The sequence below is a fragment of the Urocitellus parryii genome, chromosome 13 (genome assembly GCF_045843805.1).
Source record: "Urocitellus parryii isolate mUroPar1 chromosome 13, mUroPar1.hap1, whole genome shotgun sequence".
Lineage (NCBI taxonomy): Eukaryota > Metazoa > Chordata > Mammalia > Rodentia > Sciuridae > Urocitellus > Urocitellus parryii.
In genome coordinates, this window is record NC_135543.1 from 18022480 (window position 1) to 18043301 (window position 20822).

Here is a 20822-nt window from a genome sequence, read left to right on the forward strand (position 1 = left end):
AAAGCCCTTTCACGTGCTTCCATAAAGTACCTCACCTTTCTGGCCTCATTTTCTTGTTTTACCAGGGGGAAAAAAAAGATATTGGATAAAATTATTTCTTTCAGTCTAAAAAAATAATTTTATGCCTGACATATAGTAGGCATTCAACAAATGTTTGTTGAATGAACGAATGCATGCATGATTACCTCACAAAAGCCACACTGCATATGTTAATGTTTTAAAATATTGTCTTATAACTAGTAAAACCAGGGTCAGAAAAGTTAAGTAACTAAAACAAATGAATCCAATACTAAATTTCCTGACTCCTCATTTGGTACTCTTTGAAAATGCTTTTTACAGCATTCTTGTTGAAATTTCCAGATTAGATTGTGTTGGGTGAAGGACATTCCACATGCTTGTATTTTGTATTCATCTCCAACCCATGAATGACAAACTGCTGTATCTGTATAATGGCGTGTAAGTTGTTACCTTCTTCTTTAACCTCTGTCTGGTGTAGAGGCAGTAATTCAAAAGGTTTGATATACGTGTCTATAAGTAATAAATCTGTGTGAGTTATAGCTATGTCCTTGTAGATTTACAACTATAAGTTTTAATTCATCTCTGACAACACATTTACATAAATTACTGCAACACAGTAACAATGCCATATGCTAGGACTCTCACCCAGAGAAATTCAAGAGGCAAATGGGATCTGGCTTTCTTACTATTACAAAGGACTGCTTTCAGTACATGCGAGAAAGAAGCATTTAATTTGGTGTGGTGGCCTTTATAGAGATGTTTTCTTGCTTCTGTCATTCCTTTGAAAGTAAACTATGTCCTCCATACCTTGCTCTGCATTAGTAAATATTCTGGATTAAGATGTCACTTTAAGAAACAGCAGAACCGCATAAATAAACCTTCAAAGGAATGAAAGCAGATTATTTCTGAGTATCTACTTTGTTGTCAAGTGTGGCTGCTTCACAGCTTGCTCCAAGGTAGGAGCACAATCAGTTGGATAGGAGGGACATGGCAGGGTGAGGACTGTAGGGCAAGCCTGCCCTCTTAGTGCGACAGGGTGCTGGGCTACCAAGTTCCCGTGGGAAGGTAAGAGTTGGCTGCCTTCTATAGGCCAACCCCTGTGCTCTGGGAAGATGAGGTGTTCTAGTGACTCAGGAGGGAATCTTGATTAATCAATCTTGATAATTCTATTCATTGGTAATTCCATTCTCAATTGTATTAAAAATGGGTTATAATAGATTCCATTTTGGCCAAGTAGACAAAAGAATGGATTTCTCAAAGGATATATTTGTTTTTAAAACTTCCTCTTTCTGCCTCAGGATTGGTTGCTGGCTTGGTGGCAGCAATCTTGTACCCTGAGGCAGCCCAACCTAAAAGCCCAATGAAACAGAGTTCCCCAGAAGACCAGGGTATGTGAAAAAATACCAAGCTGCTCACTTGACTAGCTACCTCTGGATGTTTTGTTGATGAAATAATAAAGTCTTTGATTTAAATCTTCTTCTATGGCTTCTAGTCCTTTGCACATAAAATATGTTAAGAAATGAATGAATCTTTCCAAACAATTCTCCAATTCTTATGTTTAAATTCCCTCCTATATCTAATTTTTTTCTTTTATATGTCAGTCTTCCCTCAGCTCACAAACCATTTATCTATCATTGTTCTCAGAAAATACTACTTTTACTTCTTTATTATTGTATCAATTTATATTTTTGCTTAGTATATACTCAGCATGCATTAACGCTCAACTGAATCTACTTGCTATACGTCATGATTCTCACTTCATTGGGCCCCAATCGATTGCTGTCTGGATTGTTACAAAGCCTCACAGAGAAAGCCTATTTCATTTCATCCTCCACAGTGTCGACAGTGACCTTCCAAAATGGGACTACCTCACTCATCCCGTTGTTCCCCTGCTTGAAACTCTTTAAATCTCTGAATGTAAAAGTATGCACTCAGTACAGTATCAGTTTATATACTCTAAAAAATTTCGATAGCAGTCATCAACACTTAAATAAAATAGCTCAGTTGGTAGAGTGCTTGCCTTGCATACAGAAGACTCTGGGTTTGATCCTCAGCACCACAAAACAAAACAAAAACACAACAACAACAACAAAACAGATTTTTGAACTATCTTGAAAAATCAGAGGGAGGTGACAATAGGTCCACATTTGCACACAGTACTGATGGAGGATCTGAGGCGTGGCTGGTCTCTCCACGGAGATGTGCTCTCCAATTTGCCACAATTCCACCCCTCCAAGTTCAACACCAACACTGAGGCACATCACACAAGCCACAGACAAAACTAAAAAGGAAAATATTTCTTAGATGGTGCTATCAAAAATGAAAAGAAGCCAAGAAGGCTTATCGTGTTAGTTTGTGCTACTTATTTAGTCTCTGTAGGGACGAGAGCTTGTCGATGCTGACCCTGAGACTCCAGATGGAAGCTTCTGTTGGGGGAGGCTTGCCATGGTCTCAGCCTCCTAATTATTAGGCTTTATCCCTACTGCTCTATCACACTTTTGTACTCTTGTTCCTTTCCTCCGGTGGAACCAAAACCTTACAGTTTCTAGATGGCATCACCGCCTAAATGTTTCTGTTGACACCATCCTCTTCCTCCTTGTGGGCCCACAGTATATCTGCTCAAGGATCAGCACAAACATCATGTTCCTTATGAACCTCTTCCTGCTCTTATCCCCTGTGTTCACTGAATTCACCCTTTCCTCCAAGGTGGCCTGCCACATCACTGCAGCACTGGGACACTCTACTGTACCTGTATCCAGATTGTGAATACCTTGCCCAAACCAGGAGTCACTCTCTCCCGCACTTCATAAGACTGTTTGTTCATGCTTCCTGGTGTCTTGTGTTGGGGACAGCAAGACAGGATCCCTACCACTCTGGGAGTAACTGAGGCTCTCCATTCCCTCTGTTGAATACCTAGTGTGCACATGTCAGTGGTTGGCAGGCTTCTCTCAGGTAAGTCCATGCACTATTGCCCTTGCCAGTTGAACTCTACGACCTACAGTTAACCAGAGCTAAGTCTAGTTGAACTTGCTGATGTAAATGTAGTTGGATTAAATATCATAAAATTATATGGTAAAAGTGACAAGAGGGCTTTTAAAAAGACACATATATACTCACAACATTAGGCTTAAGTGAGACAACTTCAAAAGACTGGGAAAAGCATTAAAATCTAGACTTATACTCTGACATTGCTTTATGAGTATGCTTAATTCCTCAGTCAGTCCACTTAAAGAAACAGAAACTGTTCTGCTTTCACAAGAAAGAACTAAAATCAAGGGCTGGGGCTACAGCTCAGTGGCAGAGCACTTGCCTAGCACGTTTGAGGCACTGGGTTTGATCCTCAGCACCACATAAAAACAAATAAAATAAAGGCATTGTGCCCATCTACAACTTAAAAAAAAAAAAAAACAACTAAATGGGTCAATATGGAAAGAAAAGTCTTTGGTCCCATATCAAAATAGATGAGAAATAAAATTATCTTTACAAGATTTAAATTAAAATGAATGTCTATGATATATGTCATTTTATATTCTACACTTGATGAACATTTTTGATAAACTGAACTAATTGTGGGGTGGACTATGTGGGATCCAGGGCTTTCAGGTACCTGCATGTGTGCCTACACTCAAATTCCATCCGGAAATAGGACCTGCCAGATCTGTCAAGATGCTTTGATATCAACATCTGTACAACCTATCATGAAGTAGACTCATGTCATCGTTATATGTTTTAGAGTTCTTAGGAGTCATATTTATTGAATGATTATACCAGGCTTTAAGTCCCTTACATATTAAGAGTGGGTATAAAATATAAAGGGCAGTGAGTCCAGCATGAATTCAGTATACAGTTGGCCCTCCATACCAATGGGTCTGCACCAATGGATTCAACCAATTGTGGAATGAACATATTCTAAAAATAACAACTTTATCTGTACTGAACATATGAAGGCTTTTTCTCCTTGTCATTATTTCCTTGACAATATAGTATAACAACTATTTACATATTTATGAAATACTATGAGTATTCTAGAGATAATTTAAAGTACTGGGAGAATTATGTAGTTTATATGCAAATACTACACCATGTTAAGGGACTTCAATATTTGTGGATTTTCATATCCCTGGGCGGGGTGGGGGGGGGGTTGTTCCAGAACCATCTTCATGGATACCAATGGATGACTGTATTATGACTCCCCTACCTAATATTTCCTAATTTTGTGAACTACATTTGTGGAAAAAATATATGTATGCAAACATATATATACATATTTAAACTTTCTTTTTTTAATGTGTTGGGACAGGGAGAGAATGGCTAGGTAGGAAAATGATTGCACTGAGAAATATAAATGAAATGATGGAAATTTTGAGAATGAAAATAATTTTTAGCCTATTTAATGCCTTTGTAAGAATGATGAAATGGGTTTATAAATTATAGATTTATAATTACTGGGTTTATAAATATAGAACTCTCTGCTTTATGTATTTCTAGTTGTAGATGTTATGAAGGATTTAATTTTCTTTCTCAGAGCAACAGTCTTGAATACTGACATTCAAAACATCACACTAATACAAGAAGTGCTCAATAAGCAATGAAATAAATAACGGAAAATACTCCTCTGCACAGTTAAAAATATTCTAAAATTTTAAACTTTGAGAATAAATGATGGTCTGATTTCAAGTACTGTTTCAGGTATCTGTGCCTTTTCCTAGAGGTTCTTCTCTAAATAGCAGTTCACTTTTAAAACAGGAAGCTCATTAGGTAATTCCTCAACAGTGTCAGGAAACCATTGTCTTCTCCAACCATTTATCTTATTATCACCCCTGATGCCATATTTCTGGTTGTTGCTCCAGAATGTCACATGAAGCACCTGCCATAAAACCAGCTGCTGAAAAGAGCAGGAAGAAAATACCTAAAATGTCACTGCCTGACTAAGTACTGTAGTCAATCCTCACTGCAATTTTTGCAATCACCGCATAAGTGCCCTTGATGTATAAGCGTTATAGACTTCTGCTCAGTGAAAACTGTGCCCGAAGCTTAAAACTCTGCCTTAAAGAAACATCAATCTTACTGTCTACAAGATCCCTAAGGTCCATTGCTCCTCCTAACTAGAAGTAAAATCTTTGTTATTTTTAGAGAAAAGAACACATTGTTTTCCAAACTTCTATTAATATAACTATGTTTGCTGACATTTCTGTTTAGTCTTGAATATTAGCTTTCTTTTGATACCTAGTATTTTAGAGTGCTTTCCAGAATTAAGTGCATTACACAAAACTACATTGGTTTATTTTCATAAAACACTTTAAATCCCATGGTGAAAACACTTCCATATCTTGCCAAGCCCTTTCCCTAAAAAAAAAATATTTTAGTTAACAAAATATGTCAGCATTTAGTCATTTCTTTAACATTTTGCTAACATGATATAACTTACAAAATTTGGTTGCTGATTTAGCACTTAATAAGTCACAAATAAGTAATGTCTCTACTTATGTATTGGAATAGCTGTTCCTCAGGAGGGATTTGTGCAATTCCCAGTGTACATCCAATGTGAAAGCTGCTGTAGTACAAACTGAACTGTTCCCGCATAGGAAGAAAGCACCTGACCAGCATCTGAAGCATCTGAGGAGCAGGCCTTCCTGTGCTTCCTGGTCTCCCAGGCTTTGCACAGGTTGTCCTGTCTGCCTGGTACACTCTCCCTACCCTTCCCCTCTTGGCTTACTTCCTCACTGTGATTCAGATGCTTTCCCCATTAGGAAGCCCTTCCTGACCAACTCTGCAGTGTCCCACAGGAAGGCTGCCGTCCTTCAGAGCTATAACCATTACTTCAAATGGGGGTTTAAGATTATCTCCCATACCAGAGTGCGTCATTAAGGGATATACTCATGGATTTTGTTATCTTCTGCATATAAAATGGTTCATATTTTGTTATCTCTTATATATAATATACTTCTTGGCATAGAGAAGAGGCATCATTATATTTTTTAAATAGATAAAATGGATATTAAATCAGGAATAAATGAAGAAACAGTCTATTGTCTAAGAGGATAAATATAGGAGGCAAAAAAGGCCAACTGTGGAGTTCCACTTTTTATAATAACCATGATTCAAAGGTCATTCTGTTATTACCAGAAATATCAGGAAGGGCATAAAGAAACTAATGCTCATAAAATGTATGCAAGAGTTTCAGAGCATTCTGGTCATCACATGCACAAGTCTTTTGTCTTAGCATTGTATATGCAGGAATTTACACTAAAAATAATAGAATATGCATTAAAAGTTATATAAATAAGGATTTTAGGGTAGTGAAACTACTCTGCTTGATACAGTAATGGCAGATACATGTTTTGATGCATTTGTTGAAAACCATAGAATCCGCCACACCAAGATTAAACTCCAATGCAAACTATCGATTCTGGGTGAGGATAGGTGAGTGTACCTTCATCAATTTTCTGTGGGGCTCAGAAAATGATGCGCCCACTTCCCACTGAGGACACATGGGGAGCAGCAAATACAGAGAAGGACTTTCCCTGTGGTTCCCTTATTTACCTAAAAACCAGATGCACCTAAGAGGAACATAATTGCCTTCAAATACTCTCATAGACACTGCACTATCCAAGGAAGATTTAACTCAGATCACACAGGAGAAGACTGAATGTCAAGCAATCACACCTACATCCCAGAGGAATATTGTACCTGACCACTGTCTGTTTTCCAGGCTTTTTCCCACCCACCCCCCTCAAATAATACCCCTCCTTAAAATTGCCTATAGCCTCCCACTCCCCTCTCCCCTTAGAAAATAGCATTTAAACCTCAATTACCTGGCTCCTCTGTGAGTTTCATATTTTGTATGAATCATGTACATGTGCATGTTAATAAACTTGTAGGCTTTTTTTTTTTTTTTTACCAGTTTCAGAGGAAAAGTTTGAATTTTCCTACATTACTGTGTATGGCCATGCCACCCTGAGTACATCCGAGCTTGTGTAAACTTTCCTACAGACCGATATTCCACTCAGTGGGAAGACGTGAATAATGGGAGAGGATATGCATGTGCGGGTGCAGAGGGTACATGGGAATTCTCTGTATGTTCTACTCAATTTTGCTGTAAAGTTAAAACTGTTTTTAAAAAGAAAGTCTGTTTACAAATTTTAATTACTCAGAAAGATTCTAATATTGAAGTAAAATTAAAAGTCATATTTATAATGATTTTCAAAAAATCACTGAAGAACAAAATAGTAGTAGGAAAAGAGATTAATGTTATGGGAAAAAATCAGGAAAGACAGAGATAATTACTAAAAAACAGATGGATAAGGACAGATCAGTATTTCTAAAATCTTAAAATTTGCTAATTACTTAATTGATACATTATTGGCCCTACTTAAAAGAGTAATTCAAATAGTCCTGGGGAAAAGAATGAGAAAAAAAAAAGCATAAGAAATTAGATTTATCAGGTATGAAGTAGGATATATGGCAGCAGGAAGGGACAGGATGGGATTGACTGATTTTGGCCTATTTAAACCAACAATTACATAATAATTATGATGGCTAACACTTTTTGAGAATTTTTGATTTTTGAGAATTTTTAATCTTTATAACCCAATGAGACAAATGTTCTTATGCTCATTTTATAGATGAAGAAACTCAAATACAGAGAGTTTTTAAATACTTTGCACAAAACCACAAAGCTAATAAACTGAGCAAGGAAGAGAATCTAGGTAGTGTGGTTTCAGAATCTATTTGCAGGTGCTCCACTACACTGCCTTACCTAGTAAGTAAAAGGAAATAAATAGCTTGGTAACTAAATTTAGAGGTAAGAATAAATGTATCATGTCAGAAACAAATAATTGCTCTCTGTAAGAAATAGTGGATACAAGTGAACAGAGCTTAAGAGAGCTGTGTAACTTAACAAGAGGTGTAGGGAATTCAAAAGATGAGCAAAATAAATTTCAATAAAAATGTTGATGAAAATAGAGGCAAAAATCATTAATTTAACAAGGATACTTCAGCATTTTTGCTCATTAGAAGTACTTCACCTGAGTATGTGGTATGTTCTTGGCAAGGTGGGACATTGGATACAATCTGGACACATGGAATTGGAAAGGGGCATCTCCTGAAATTCTGACTGTGGTTCTAAGAAATTATCCAAGCAATACTTTTCAATGCTTTCTATGTAAATTTCAAGAAGACCAGGATAGGGAACAACAGAAGAAGAGGGTGCTATTGAATGAAACAGAGATAAAAGAAGGAAGTGGGTATACACATATGGTGATCAAAACTAGAGGCTCGAAGGCCTTAAACGGGCCAAGGCCCAAGTTACGGTGTTTGCAGAGGAAAGAGGCAGATTCCAGGCTTGCACTAAGAAAAAGTTAAACTCAATAACAGATATGAGAAGGAAAGGTAGGGTGAGTGTGGTGTCATTATATTATTATGCAATTAACAGAAAAAGGTAGGTGGAAGGATGCTGGTAGAAAGTAGAGATGTTTCTGACACATTGAATTTGAGACAATAAGACGTCAAAAAAGCCAAGAAAACCAGTCATCAAAATTACTTTGTATTTGAGGGAAAAACCAAACAAGAAAAAGGGAAGAAGAGTTTAATAAAACATTATGGTACTCTTCCTCATCTTCCATAGGAACTTGAATGTGGTTGTGCCTGTTCTGGTCTTCTCTTGAGTTTAAGCACATGCTTAGCAGATGTAGTGACCCTGTGTACTACTGGTGATGTCTTGTTGGCTGAGAAGTGAAAGTGAGCCAAATTTGGGTAAGCCAGAGTTCACAGACTGGTGAAAAAAGATGTGGGCAGAGTTCAGGGTTGATTTCACTTCTGTACTACTGAATTATCCAAGAAACAGACAGAGGATATTCGGGGGATAAGAGTACAACTAAAAGGATTCAGTATCCTGCCGCGCTCCCTCCCTCCCACCCCGCCTTTTCTCATGGAGGTACATGGAAAGTGCAGAGGTCAGTGCATTCATCCCTCATGGAGTAATCTTCAAGGTCACAGGAGCTTGAGCTGTAGGATTTTTGCTCTGGTATACATCAGGCTATGTGATGGGGCACACATCAACATTCCAGAATTTAATGTCCTCTCTGTGAGGGATTACAACAAGGCCACAGTTGTCACAGTTACACACATAAAATCAACCTTAGCTTCTTTTTTTTTTTTTCCCTTCATTATCTGGCCCATGGCAGGCCTGGCCATGGTCTACTACAGAAATATATCTGTTTTGACTCAAAAGAAAGGTTTTTCTATGCTATTTCTAAAAGGATAGGATATTCTCCCTAAAGAAAAACAATTTAATGAGTGTTTCAAACATACTGAAATAAAACTATACCAAATTGATATTTTTATATAATTTAAGCACACTTTGTTTTCATTATCATATTACAATATATTTCTTAATATATTTTTTTATTTTGAAGAGTTAGGATTTTAAAAATCAGATCAACGTGTATTTCATTGTATTTCTCCTATGTACCAGACACTAGATAAATATGGGATTTTAAGAACAGGTTTTTCTAAGGCATTTACTCAAACTTTTCAGTAACAAAGTTTTTTAAAATATAATTTCAGATAAGAAGAAGCCTTCAGGCTTATTTTCTTTCTCTCAAACATCACTGTTTTTTTGTAGTGCTTTGCCAAAGCACGGTAAGAAAGTGAGCTCCTGGATTTACCAAAGTGGATCAGGCACCTCCAAGTGACACGGTGCAAACTTCATAAGGAAAACCAGCTAACGTGAACCTAAGAGAACCCGGCACAGAGTCAGCAATTGTTACAAAAGATGGATTCAAAAAGGACTGGACATCAGTGAGATAGGAGATCACATTTGTCAAACTAGAGGGGATTTTCAATCTCGATTTAACCAAATACATATTCGCAGAGCACAAGGGAGGCATGGGCTCTAATCTGCCTGCTTAGCAAGAGTGCAACTTGGCAACAAAATTTAAGCATTTCAAAGGGGACCTAGATTTTTTTTTTTTAATTCAATGAAATTTGAGGCAGGTATGTTCCTAAATTGCTTAGCAGTTTTGAAGTCAGCAGCACAGGAGAATTTTAACTATTGAATCCCATCTGTGTCTGACCATCATAGTCAGTAGAGAAAACCCCCCACCCTTGGTATCTGATCACTCTAGCCTATACTTGTTCACAAATGCTACCAAGTAAGTTTAAGTAGAAACCCCCTACCTTGGGGTTTAGTAACTTTCCACTATGGACCCCACGCTGCTCCTTGTGAAAGTCAGAATCCAATCCTTCTCCTCCTTTGCAAGATCCTGACACTGCAGGCAGGAGAGGCTTTGGAAAAGACACCCACACATGGCCTCATGCAGCTGCCTCCACTTGCCACCAAAGCACTTCTAAGTCAGGAGAGCGAGTTCTTAGCACTTTTTTTTTCTTTAAAGTTCTCTCTAGTATTAATGAAATTTAATTATACTGTAGTATGTTTCTGAACTTATTTTAATGTGATAACAGTCACACTTACAGGATACTAATTACAAGATAGCTAAGTATCTATATAAATTACCTTATTTATTTCTAGCAGAGACTTGAATTAGGTTCTTTGGAGTCCTCTGCTTGACTAGGCCTGATCCTGGGCTTCCCTCTTTGTCTTTCTTGCTGAATTCATTTAAGAAAGAATCCCCTAAGTCAGTTTAGAGAAAACCCCCCGCCCTTAGTATCTGACCACTCTAGCCTACACTTGGGTCACAAATGCTACTAAGTAAGTTTAAGTAGAAAGCCCCTACATCACGTGCTTCCTCTTAGTAACTTTCCACTTATGGACCTCAATCTGCTCCTTGTGAAAGTCAGAAACCAATCCTTCTGCTTTGCAAGACCCTGTTGCAGTGGTCCCCATACCTATCAGGATGGTCCTCCTTGATAAAGACTGCCTCACCATCTTCAACAAGTGTTTCGAAAAAATTCTTTAACACTTGTCCCAATAATAGGTGCTATTTCTATTGCCACTTTACAGATGAGAAAATTTCAGCTCTGAGAAGTTAGGAGACTTTCTCAAGGTTATAAAGCTAATTAGTGGTGGATATGGGATTCAAACCCACACATCTTTCTAATTGTTCTTAACTATTCTAATTATTCTTAACATTACACTATAATGTTCTAAATCACTTTTAGTTAAATTAGTCAACTCTTCCTCTTCAATCACCTTAGTTAGAAGTCAGGAAACCTTTTCTATAAAGGGGCAGATAGTAAATCTTTTAGCTTTCAGATCACAAAGGTTCTTTGCCAGTTGCCAACTACTCAATTCTGCCATTGTGGTAGGCAATGCATAATTGAATGAGTGTGGCTGTGTTCCAATAAAACTTTACTTATTAGAACAGGCAGCAGGACAGATTTGGGCCATACTTTGCCAACTCTTAACTTCTGTAAAATTCATGTTCCAGATAGTTACACCATATTCATCCTATGGCTTTGTATAACATCCTCTTCAAGTCTGGGAGGAACAGATCAAAAAAACATTGATTTCTTTCTTTCTTTCTTTTCTTTTTTTTTTTTTTAAGTCAAAAGGTAAGAGAAAGGGGCTTAATTTTTCCTTTATTCTGTACCAGCAAATCTAATTACAGTAAGAGACATACCTGACCCTTATTCCATCTAAGGCATTAGACTTTATATTTCTACCTATTGGGACCCTATTCCTATAGTCAGGTAAATTTTTTAAATATCCCTTCTAAATTTTTTATGTTATATCTCTGTGTCTTTGCTCATGCTAGAAAAATCATCCCACTGTCCCTGTAACTGATTCCAAAATATTTTTCAAGAAGTGCTTTACTGCATTCTTAGTTCAAAATGATCCTATGATTCATTTCTTAAAACACCTTTTCTAAACACGCTACCTACACTATATGCTGTTTCAGATGTTCACTCACTTATCTTAAATCTTACAACATTAATAAAAGAAGTAAGAGAATCTTTTAAGGGTTCATTGTCACTGGATATAAATGATAGCTGGCAAGAGTAGTTAAGATAAATCTTGGAGATTTAGCTGTGTTTTCACAGAATGATGAGAGAGAAAAGGGTAGGTTTTCCCTTCATACAAAATGCGAAAGTAAAGGCTATTCACCCTGGAAACATTAATGATAATTTTAGGTACTAAAATCAAGAAGATGAAGTAGAAAAAAATCTTGGGGACACTAAAATAATGCATCAAAATAATGTACAGAAAATATGGTATTTCAAATTCCTTTTAAGAAAGAATGGGGCTGGGGATATAGCTCAGTTGGTAGAGTGCTTTCCTCACATGCACAAGGCCCTGGGTTCAATCCCCAGCACCAAAAAGAAAAAAAAAAAAAAAAGAAAGAAAGAAAGAATGACTTTGGTACGTGTATCTCAAGTAAACGAGTTGAAAAGAAGAAGGTATTCAAAACATTAACGTTTTCAGTATGTTACCGAGTTCATCACTGAGACCACTTAGTAGGAAGAGAAATGGAAAGCAACGTATACTTCAGTGCACTTTGGTCCTTTGTCACTAGTGTACACTTGCTGTCCTCCAGCTTACTTTTGGTTAGCTCACTGCACTCACTGGTTCGCTTGGCTGTCTGCCAGTGGCAACTGATTTTCATCTGATAATGAAGGATCTTCTCTAGAATTTCTTCAGCTCATTTTTGAAGCTTTACAAGGTCTCCTGTTATTTTTTTTCCATCTTTACCTTGCAGATGTTTGTGGTTTATTTCTCTCAAAGTCTAATAAACCCCAATTTTTCAAACTGTTTTAAAAACAGGTGGTTACCAGAAGCTACGGAGAGTAGAGGACAGGGGAAAATTGGGGAAGGTTGATCCATGGGTACTAAATTACAGTTCAATAGAAATAGAAAGCTCTGGTGTGTTCTGGACAGTAAGGTGACTATAGATAACAATGTGCTGAATTAAAAAGCTAGAAAAAAGGAATATGAATTTTTTTTTAAAGAAGAATTAATTTTTAATAATTAATTTGTAATTAATAATTAATTTGAGCCACTGATTAATTAAGTCAATCATTTGTGACAGTGTGAACTTATGAATATTCATTTTATACCTTGGGTTCTTCCTGGAACTAGTAAGTAACTAATAAGCATAGTCATTGAGTATAGAATTAATTTAAGATGGATTATAAACCTAAATATCTTTTTATTTTTTAATTTTTTTTCTATTCCTTTGTTTTTTTTTATTGGTTGTTCAAAACATTACAAAGCTCATGATATATCATCTTTCATACATTTGACTCAATTGGGTTATGAACTCCCATTTTTACCCCAAATACAAATTGCAGAATCACATCGGTTACACACTCACATTTTTACCTAATGGCATATAAGTGACTGTTGTATTCTGCTACCTTTCCTATCCCCTACTATCCCCCCTCCCCTCCCCACCCATCATCCCTCTCTACCTCATCTGCTGTTGTTCAATTCTCTCCCTTGTTCCCCCCCTTTCCCCTCACATCCTCTTCTATGAATAAATAAATGGGACTTACTTAAACTGAAAAGTTTTTTCTCAGCAAGAGAAACAATAAGAGAGGTGAATAGAGAGCCTACATCCTGGGAACAAATTTTTACTCCACACACTTCAGATAGAGCCCTAATATCCAGAATATACAAAGAACTCAAAAAATTAAACAATAAGATAACAAATAACCCAATCAACAAATGGGCCAAGGACCTGAACAGACACTTCACAGAGGAGGACATAAAATCAATCAACAAGTACATGAAAAAATGCTCACCATCTCTAGCAGTCAGAGAAATGCAAATCAAAACCACCCTAAGATACCATCTCACTCCAGTAAGATTGGCAGCCATTATGAAGTCAAACAACAATAAGTGTTGACGAGGATGTGGGGAAAAGGGTACACTGTACACTGCTGGTGGGACTGCAAATTGGTAAGGCCAATTTGGAAAGCAGTATGGAGATACCTGGGAAAGCTGGGAATGGATCCACCATTTGACCCAGCTATCGCCCTCCTCGGACTATTCCCTGAGGGTCTTAAAAGACCGTACTATAGGGATACTGCCACATCAATGATCATAGCGGCACAATTCACAATAGCTAGACTGTGGAACCAGCCTAGATGCCCTTCAATAGATGAATGGATAAAAAAAATGTGGCATCTATACAAAATGGAGTACTACACAGCAATAAAAAATGACAAAATCATAGAATTTGCAGGGAAATGGATGGCATTAGAGCAGAGTATGCTAAGCAAAGCTAGCCAATCCTTAAAAAACAAATGCCAAATGTCTTCTTTGATATAAAGAGAGCAACTAAGAACAGAACAGGGAGGAAGAGCATGAGGAAAAGATTAACATTAAACAAAGACAAGTGGGGGGAGAGAAAGGGAGAGAGAAGGGAAAACATATGGAAATGGTAGGAGACCCTCAATGTTACACAGAATATGAATGTTTTTACCACAAAGAAATGATTAGTGTTTGAGGAAATAAAGATGTTTAACCTGATTTAAACACTGTACAACATATACATGTATTGAAACATCACATGGTGCTCCATCAATACATATAATTTTTATATATCTGTTTTAAAAATTAGGTTTAAAAAGAGAAAAATATTTGTCTTAAAAGAGTCTGAAAGTGCCCTTTGAAGAACCTGTCTTCTGAAAGAATATTATAAATAACGTGTAACTTAATTTTTAGACAAGCATTCAGAGTGGTTTCAGTGACAGCCCAGCATAAAGGAATATGTCATGGGATAAGAGGTTTACACATGCCAACACAATCCAACAGTTAAATAAATATAGCAAATGGTGCATAATCTATGTGCAAAGCACATTCACACATGGCCATCTCAGGAGTCTGAACAAATAAATGTGCTTAACATTCAAATAGATCTCCCAAACTTGTCTGCCTGTTGAATGTTTTACCCCAACACCTGTTACCATCTCTTAGAACTATTTCATTGAAAGCTGACAGGGAAGTTTTGGAGGATTAATGAACAGTTTATAGCATTTAAGAAACAGCCTAAAATTTTAGTCACATCCTCATTAATTTTTTCATACTCCTTCTGGAAATTCTTTACACTACAAGACAGGTGAATATACCAGCATTAATAAATGCTATAATGAAATGTAAGAAGCTACGTATTGTGCTTTTATAATTGTGTCAAAATGAATCCTAGTGTTATGCAGAACTAAAAAGAATCAATAAAAAGGAGGAGGAAGAAGAGGTGAAGGAAAAGGAGAAGGAGAAGAGAAGGAGGAAGAGAAGGAGGAAGAGGAGTGGGGGAAGAAGCTGTTTTGGCACTATTTATCAATGAATGGTATAATTTTGCCATCTCATTGGTGCCTAGGTCTGGTTTGCCCTTAGCCACTAACGTGACTCTGAGCTTCAATTCCCTTATATCTAAAGTAGGGCTAGACTAGCCCTGCCTATCTAACTGTTATATTTTGAGAATAAGGTGATCAAGATCAAAACCAAGATGAATTTTTAATAAAGAGTAACATGTTAGAAAAACATAAAAAGTGTTATAAAAGTATACAAAGCAATATCATTATTTCAAAGACAGCATTACTTTATTTTTTAATAGAGCTTTACTAAATGAAATTGCTTTTTCTTTTTATGAACTCTGACTAGATTACTGTCTTGCGATTAAATAAACACCTGTTACCATGTAAATAAATCATTTTACTTAGAGAATAAATTTTTGTTCAACCATTATATCACACCCGTGTATCACCAATTTTTTTTTCAGAAAACTCATGACAAAAATAAGGAGCCCAGAAAACCTTGTTTAAAAAAGAAGAGGTGTACTGCAAAGTTGCTGGAGAGCAGTACCCCCTCACTCTGAGCTCTATCCTGAAGCCATCTGTGGCAGCCCTTCAGTCCTAGTGAATAAAGACAGTGGGGCTCTATATGCTTTGAGTCCTTCATTAAACTATTGATCCCTTTAGCATTATCCATAATGTTCCAGCAGCTCAGCACGTCAACTGGTGAAGTGCTGGTCTCTTTCTCCTTTCAATAACTTCCACACTTTATGGAGAGGAAGTCACGATGATTTATTTACCTGACATTTTCCAGTCCGGATGTCGTACAGGGCCACTGAACCATGGCGTGCTCCAACTGCTATTCTGTGACTCCTCTCATAATAGCTGACCATGTAGAACCTGAATCGAACATTTTCACAACAACAAAAACAAAAAGCCAGGTGAGATGACCTGCACGTGGAAGTGGAGAGCATCACATTTCAGAGATTAAAGCCACGTCTGATATATATTTCTAAAGAAACATCTCCATGATAAATGTTAAAATTTTCAAGAATGTTTAATTTTAGTAATTCATAGAAATCCTTTGAAAGAAAACTGATGCACAATATCATTTAGGCCTATTAGTTATCTTCAATAGAAAACTTTATAATCATAAATACTGTTGAATTTCTCAAACAATGAGTCAAATACAAACTAAGATTAATTCTGAAAATCCAATTTTGCAACAATGACTTATGCAAACATTTTCATTTGAATAGAATTGGGGAAAATTTTGTAAAGGCTTACATATTCAATTATATTTTCATGGGGTATTAACATTATCCAGTAGTGAAATATACTTTCTAGCAGAACAATCACAAAAGGCTACATAAAATTATGTCTAAAGTTCTCATTAGTAATTTAGAATGAAGTTAGAAAGCTATCCATTGGCAAAAAAGCTACCTGGCAAATTCTCTAGATTTTCCACAATTACCAGTTAATCTAAATGATAACTATGGCTAGAGGTGGTATGAATAAAATATTTGATATTTATTTATTTTGTACTACATAAAAATAGTATTTAGGAAGATTTTGAAGATTGTAAGAAGTTGTTTTTTCATTTGTTTTTCTTTTACCCAGATTAGATTCCAAGGCTATATTAATGAATTCCTGATTTATGCTTTATCATACTGATTTCAAGTTCTTATAGCTAGGTCTGAATATAAGAGTAAAAATTATTACCAGTATAAATCAGGTATGATTCTATATCTGCAAAGGTTTTTAAATATATATCACATTATCCAGTTCTATGGCCTCAGTGTGAGTTGTCAAGGTGAACAAACAGCCTACCCTAAATATTTATGAGAATTTTGCATTAATTTTTGAATTCATTACTTGTCATTTCCTCCTTTTGTTATATATGACCAAACTAACTTTTCTATTTTGTTGAAAGGGAGGAGGGGGAGGTAAAACGGGACAGGAAAAAAATACCATTTGTCTAATGCTTTCTTGAAGTAGGTGTAGAGTAAAAAACTATTAGGACATGAGAAATTTCTGAAATTATAGAAGAGAGGCTGAGAGAGACAGGTTTGAACATGAGAATGGGAGCATTCTGATAGGGCCCTTTTGGTATTTGCAGACATGACATTCATATATAGTTTGTAAATCTGGAAAACAAACTATTAGTTTTAAAAGTTTTTGTTTGTTACTTATTACCAAGTAATGGATGAAACACAGTATTTTTGTCCCATGCCCAAGTCTCACCCAATGACCAACTCTTTTCCCTTCACTTTCGTCCCATGGAAGACACTACTTCAGAATGCCTGTGGGGTTGTGTTAGGAAAAGCACTGTCCTCCTTATACACTGGTTTGAGGGAAGGAAGGATAAGAAAGTTCCCGAAACCTCTGAAGCTTTCCTCGCTATTAAGTGGTTAATAAAAAGTTCATTTCTTTAAACTTTTCCAATAGAAAACATTATATTACTCTACCTCAACAGAGAGTGGAAATTCACATTAAAAATCTCATGTTGTTATATTTGAAAATGAAAATGATTTAGAAGAGTTTAAAAACATTTACTGTTTTGTAATTCAATAACTACAGTGGTCTAAGAATTAGTTATTTCTGAATCTACATTTATGTCAATATCAACATCTCTGCCTGTAAAAAAAACACTGATATGTAATTATATCCTATTAGGGTAACATGAAATTTAATATCTAACAAATGTTTTAACAAATATTTATTCTGCGTAAGCTAAATGGCCATAGGAAAATAAAATTTGCAGCAGTGCTTTATCTATTATTTGCCCAGATTTAACAGCTATATTGCCACAATCCTTTGGCAAAAGTGAATATATAATCACCCTTAAAATAACCCTTTTCTAAACAAAACATCGGTAAAATACATTTCTGTAGAAAAAATCTTATTCAAGCCAGATTCTAAAAAGTTTTTGTTACATTTCCCATTTTCTATGTTCTGGATATCAACCTCATCTTTCTACATCATTTCAAACACTATTATTTATGGGAGAAAAAAGATCAAATCTATTCTTGGTATCAAATCTTTAGTCTGCCTGAAAGGACCATATATTATAGGTCTGCATTTTTCATTCTTTGCAATTTACTACTAGACTATGACTCCTAAACAATATCTTAAAGAACTCTGGACAGTGAAGGTCTCATGGCCTGTTTTTATCTTGTGACTTCTAATAAACTTTTTATACCTGGCTCTTTTTTGTGGGTGGGGGAGGTACTGTGGATTAAACTTGGGCGCACTCAACCAATGAGCCACATCCCCAGCCCTATTTTATATTTTATTTAGAGAGAGGGTCTCGCTGAGTTCCTTAGTGCATCACTGTTGCTGAGGCTATCTTTGAACTCGATCCTCCAGTCTTAGCCTCCTGAGCCATAGGGATTATAGGTGTGCACTACTGCACCCAGCTATAGCTGGCTTCTCTTAAGAAATCTGTGGCACGAACACAGTCACTTCACAAGGCTTACTCTGGGAACTGGATGCAGTAGGTCAATCACTATAGAGGATTCCATGGCCCGCCATACCCCTAGAGGAGAGTTCTTCCTGAAGCCAGTTTCTCATTTGGGGGTTGATGAGATTAAGGATGGTGAGATATGCATTAACTGCCCCCACCCTTGAAGGTATCAATGGATTGAAAAGGGGGGTCCATCAGAGTTTTTATGATTAGGCTAGTCTTGACTTAATTCCCCAGTAAAGTCTTAAATTCTTCTAAAATTCTGGGGTCTTATGTGTGCTAATAAGCCTTCGGAAAATGCTTAGTCTCCAGTTCTCTATGATGATAATCTGCCACTTGTGTAGAATTTCATGGGTAATAAGCTGGCCAGAATCCTTTTGTTACATTCAAGTTAGAATAACTGTTTTCCTCTATTTTGTGGGCAGAAGAACACCTGAGAACATTAGCACTCAGGCAAGTGGAGAAGAAAGTTGATGTGAGTGATGATGTAAAACATCTCTTGCTGGGCCTGGGGCTGATGTGGTCTCATCCCAACAGTTTAAAGTCACTATCTCCAACCTCCATTGCTGTCCACATGCAGCCAAGGTGATCCTTGTCATCAACCATGAATCCCATTCCCTCTCTCGTCTGTTCACAACTGTCCCTCAAAACCCTAACACCATTCAGACTTCATCTCCTCCTCCTCTGGCTCACTATGCATAGAAATCTCCTTGCATTTTCTTGGATATGTTCACATGGTTCCCACTTTAGGGCTGTGGCATTGCTGCTTGCTGCTCCCTCTGCTTGAAAATCTCATTGGGCCAATATCTCCACTGCTCAAAGTCCTCACTTCACTGGGGTCCTGTTTCTAGGTAATCTAGATAAAGGATGCCTTTACAGGCCACTGTGTTTAAAACATAATAATTACTTATTAAAAAAAAGAAAGTACATCTTCCTTCTCACACCAAAAGTAACTGCTGTTAAGAATTTGGAGAGCTTTTTCTAACTTAATACAGGAATGATATCATATTACAGTTATTCTACAATGCAGTAGTCTTCCCTCAGGACCTCATGAGACATTCTCTCTCATCTCAGGCCTCTCTCATGGATCTCAGGAAATTCTTCTCACACCTGAATTCATTTTTTTTTCCTATTGTGTGGTTAGGTTATATTGTATAGGGAATCTTAGATACCTGGTGATTATTTTTGTAGGATGGATTCACCAGAGCAGGATCAAAGAATATGCACATTTTAAATTCTGATCGAAAATGCCAAATTGCTTTACATTCTCACCAAAAAGGTACGGCATCTGGTATTATCAGGTTTCCTACTTTTTTGCCAATAAGAGGGGGGAAAACTCAGCATTGGCTTTTTGTTCTAATTTGCATGAAATAACTTTTTGGATTGATTCACTTGGTTATACTCTGAAGGATGTATATGCGGATTTCATTATTAATATTAAAAATTATTGAAAATCGAATCAACAACACACCATGTCCTTTATTCATTATGCATACTAGAAACAGAAATATCCATGATATGTTCCCAATATACCGTGGAGAAAGACTTGAGCCCAAATCACAGACAATCTGGTTTTGCAGAGAAGAATGACAGTACTTCTGTATGGGAGCAACACATAGTTCACTCTGACCAAAAAGAAAATACCAGTGACTATCACTGTCCCAATCCCTTTGGCTGGACAGTACAAGGTGTGTGCCATGCATATGAAGAGTTTAGCCTAATAGATGAGGAATAGGTCCTCAGAGCCTTGGTCAGCACCCTCAGTGATGCCACAGTTGCCATCAAGGGAACAATTTGTACAGGAAAAAGCCCTTTACAGAACACGTTCATAGTTACCTCCCAGAATTCCAGGACTCTGTGGACAGGCATTTGGAAGATTTATATACATCAAAGTCTACAGTTAAGGCATCAGCTAAGGGGGAGATGCTTTAGTCCTGGAGGTATGCAAATATGAGAAAATACTTTCTAGAAATGTTTTATTCCGGTGGAGAGCACCAGTTCAAAAGACCAAATGAAAATCCCTTAGTCTGTGATGGTGATACTATAGTAACTATAGTTACTGTAGTTACTATTTCCCAAATAGGATTTTGCATACTATGAATGGTAAAAAATACTTCCTGCTGAGTGATATGTGAATTACTTT

At 36.7% G+C, this 20822-nt stretch overlaps 1 protein-coding gene across 3 annotated transcripts in view; it reads right to left on the reverse strand.

Annotated features, from left to right (window-relative positions):
* The window catches only part of Wdr7 (WD repeat domain 7), a 326163-nt gene that overhangs the window by 48446 nt on the left and 256895 nt on the right, over positions 1-20822 (reverse strand). For all 3 annotated transcript variants that reach the window (XM_026393174.2, XM_026393173.2, XM_026393172.2), the window contains one exon: positions 16014-16113. In XM_026393174.2, the coding sequence (XP_026248959.1) occupies positions 16014-16113 (100 nt within the window). The remainder of the gene's footprint in view (positions 1-16013; positions 16114-20822) is intronic.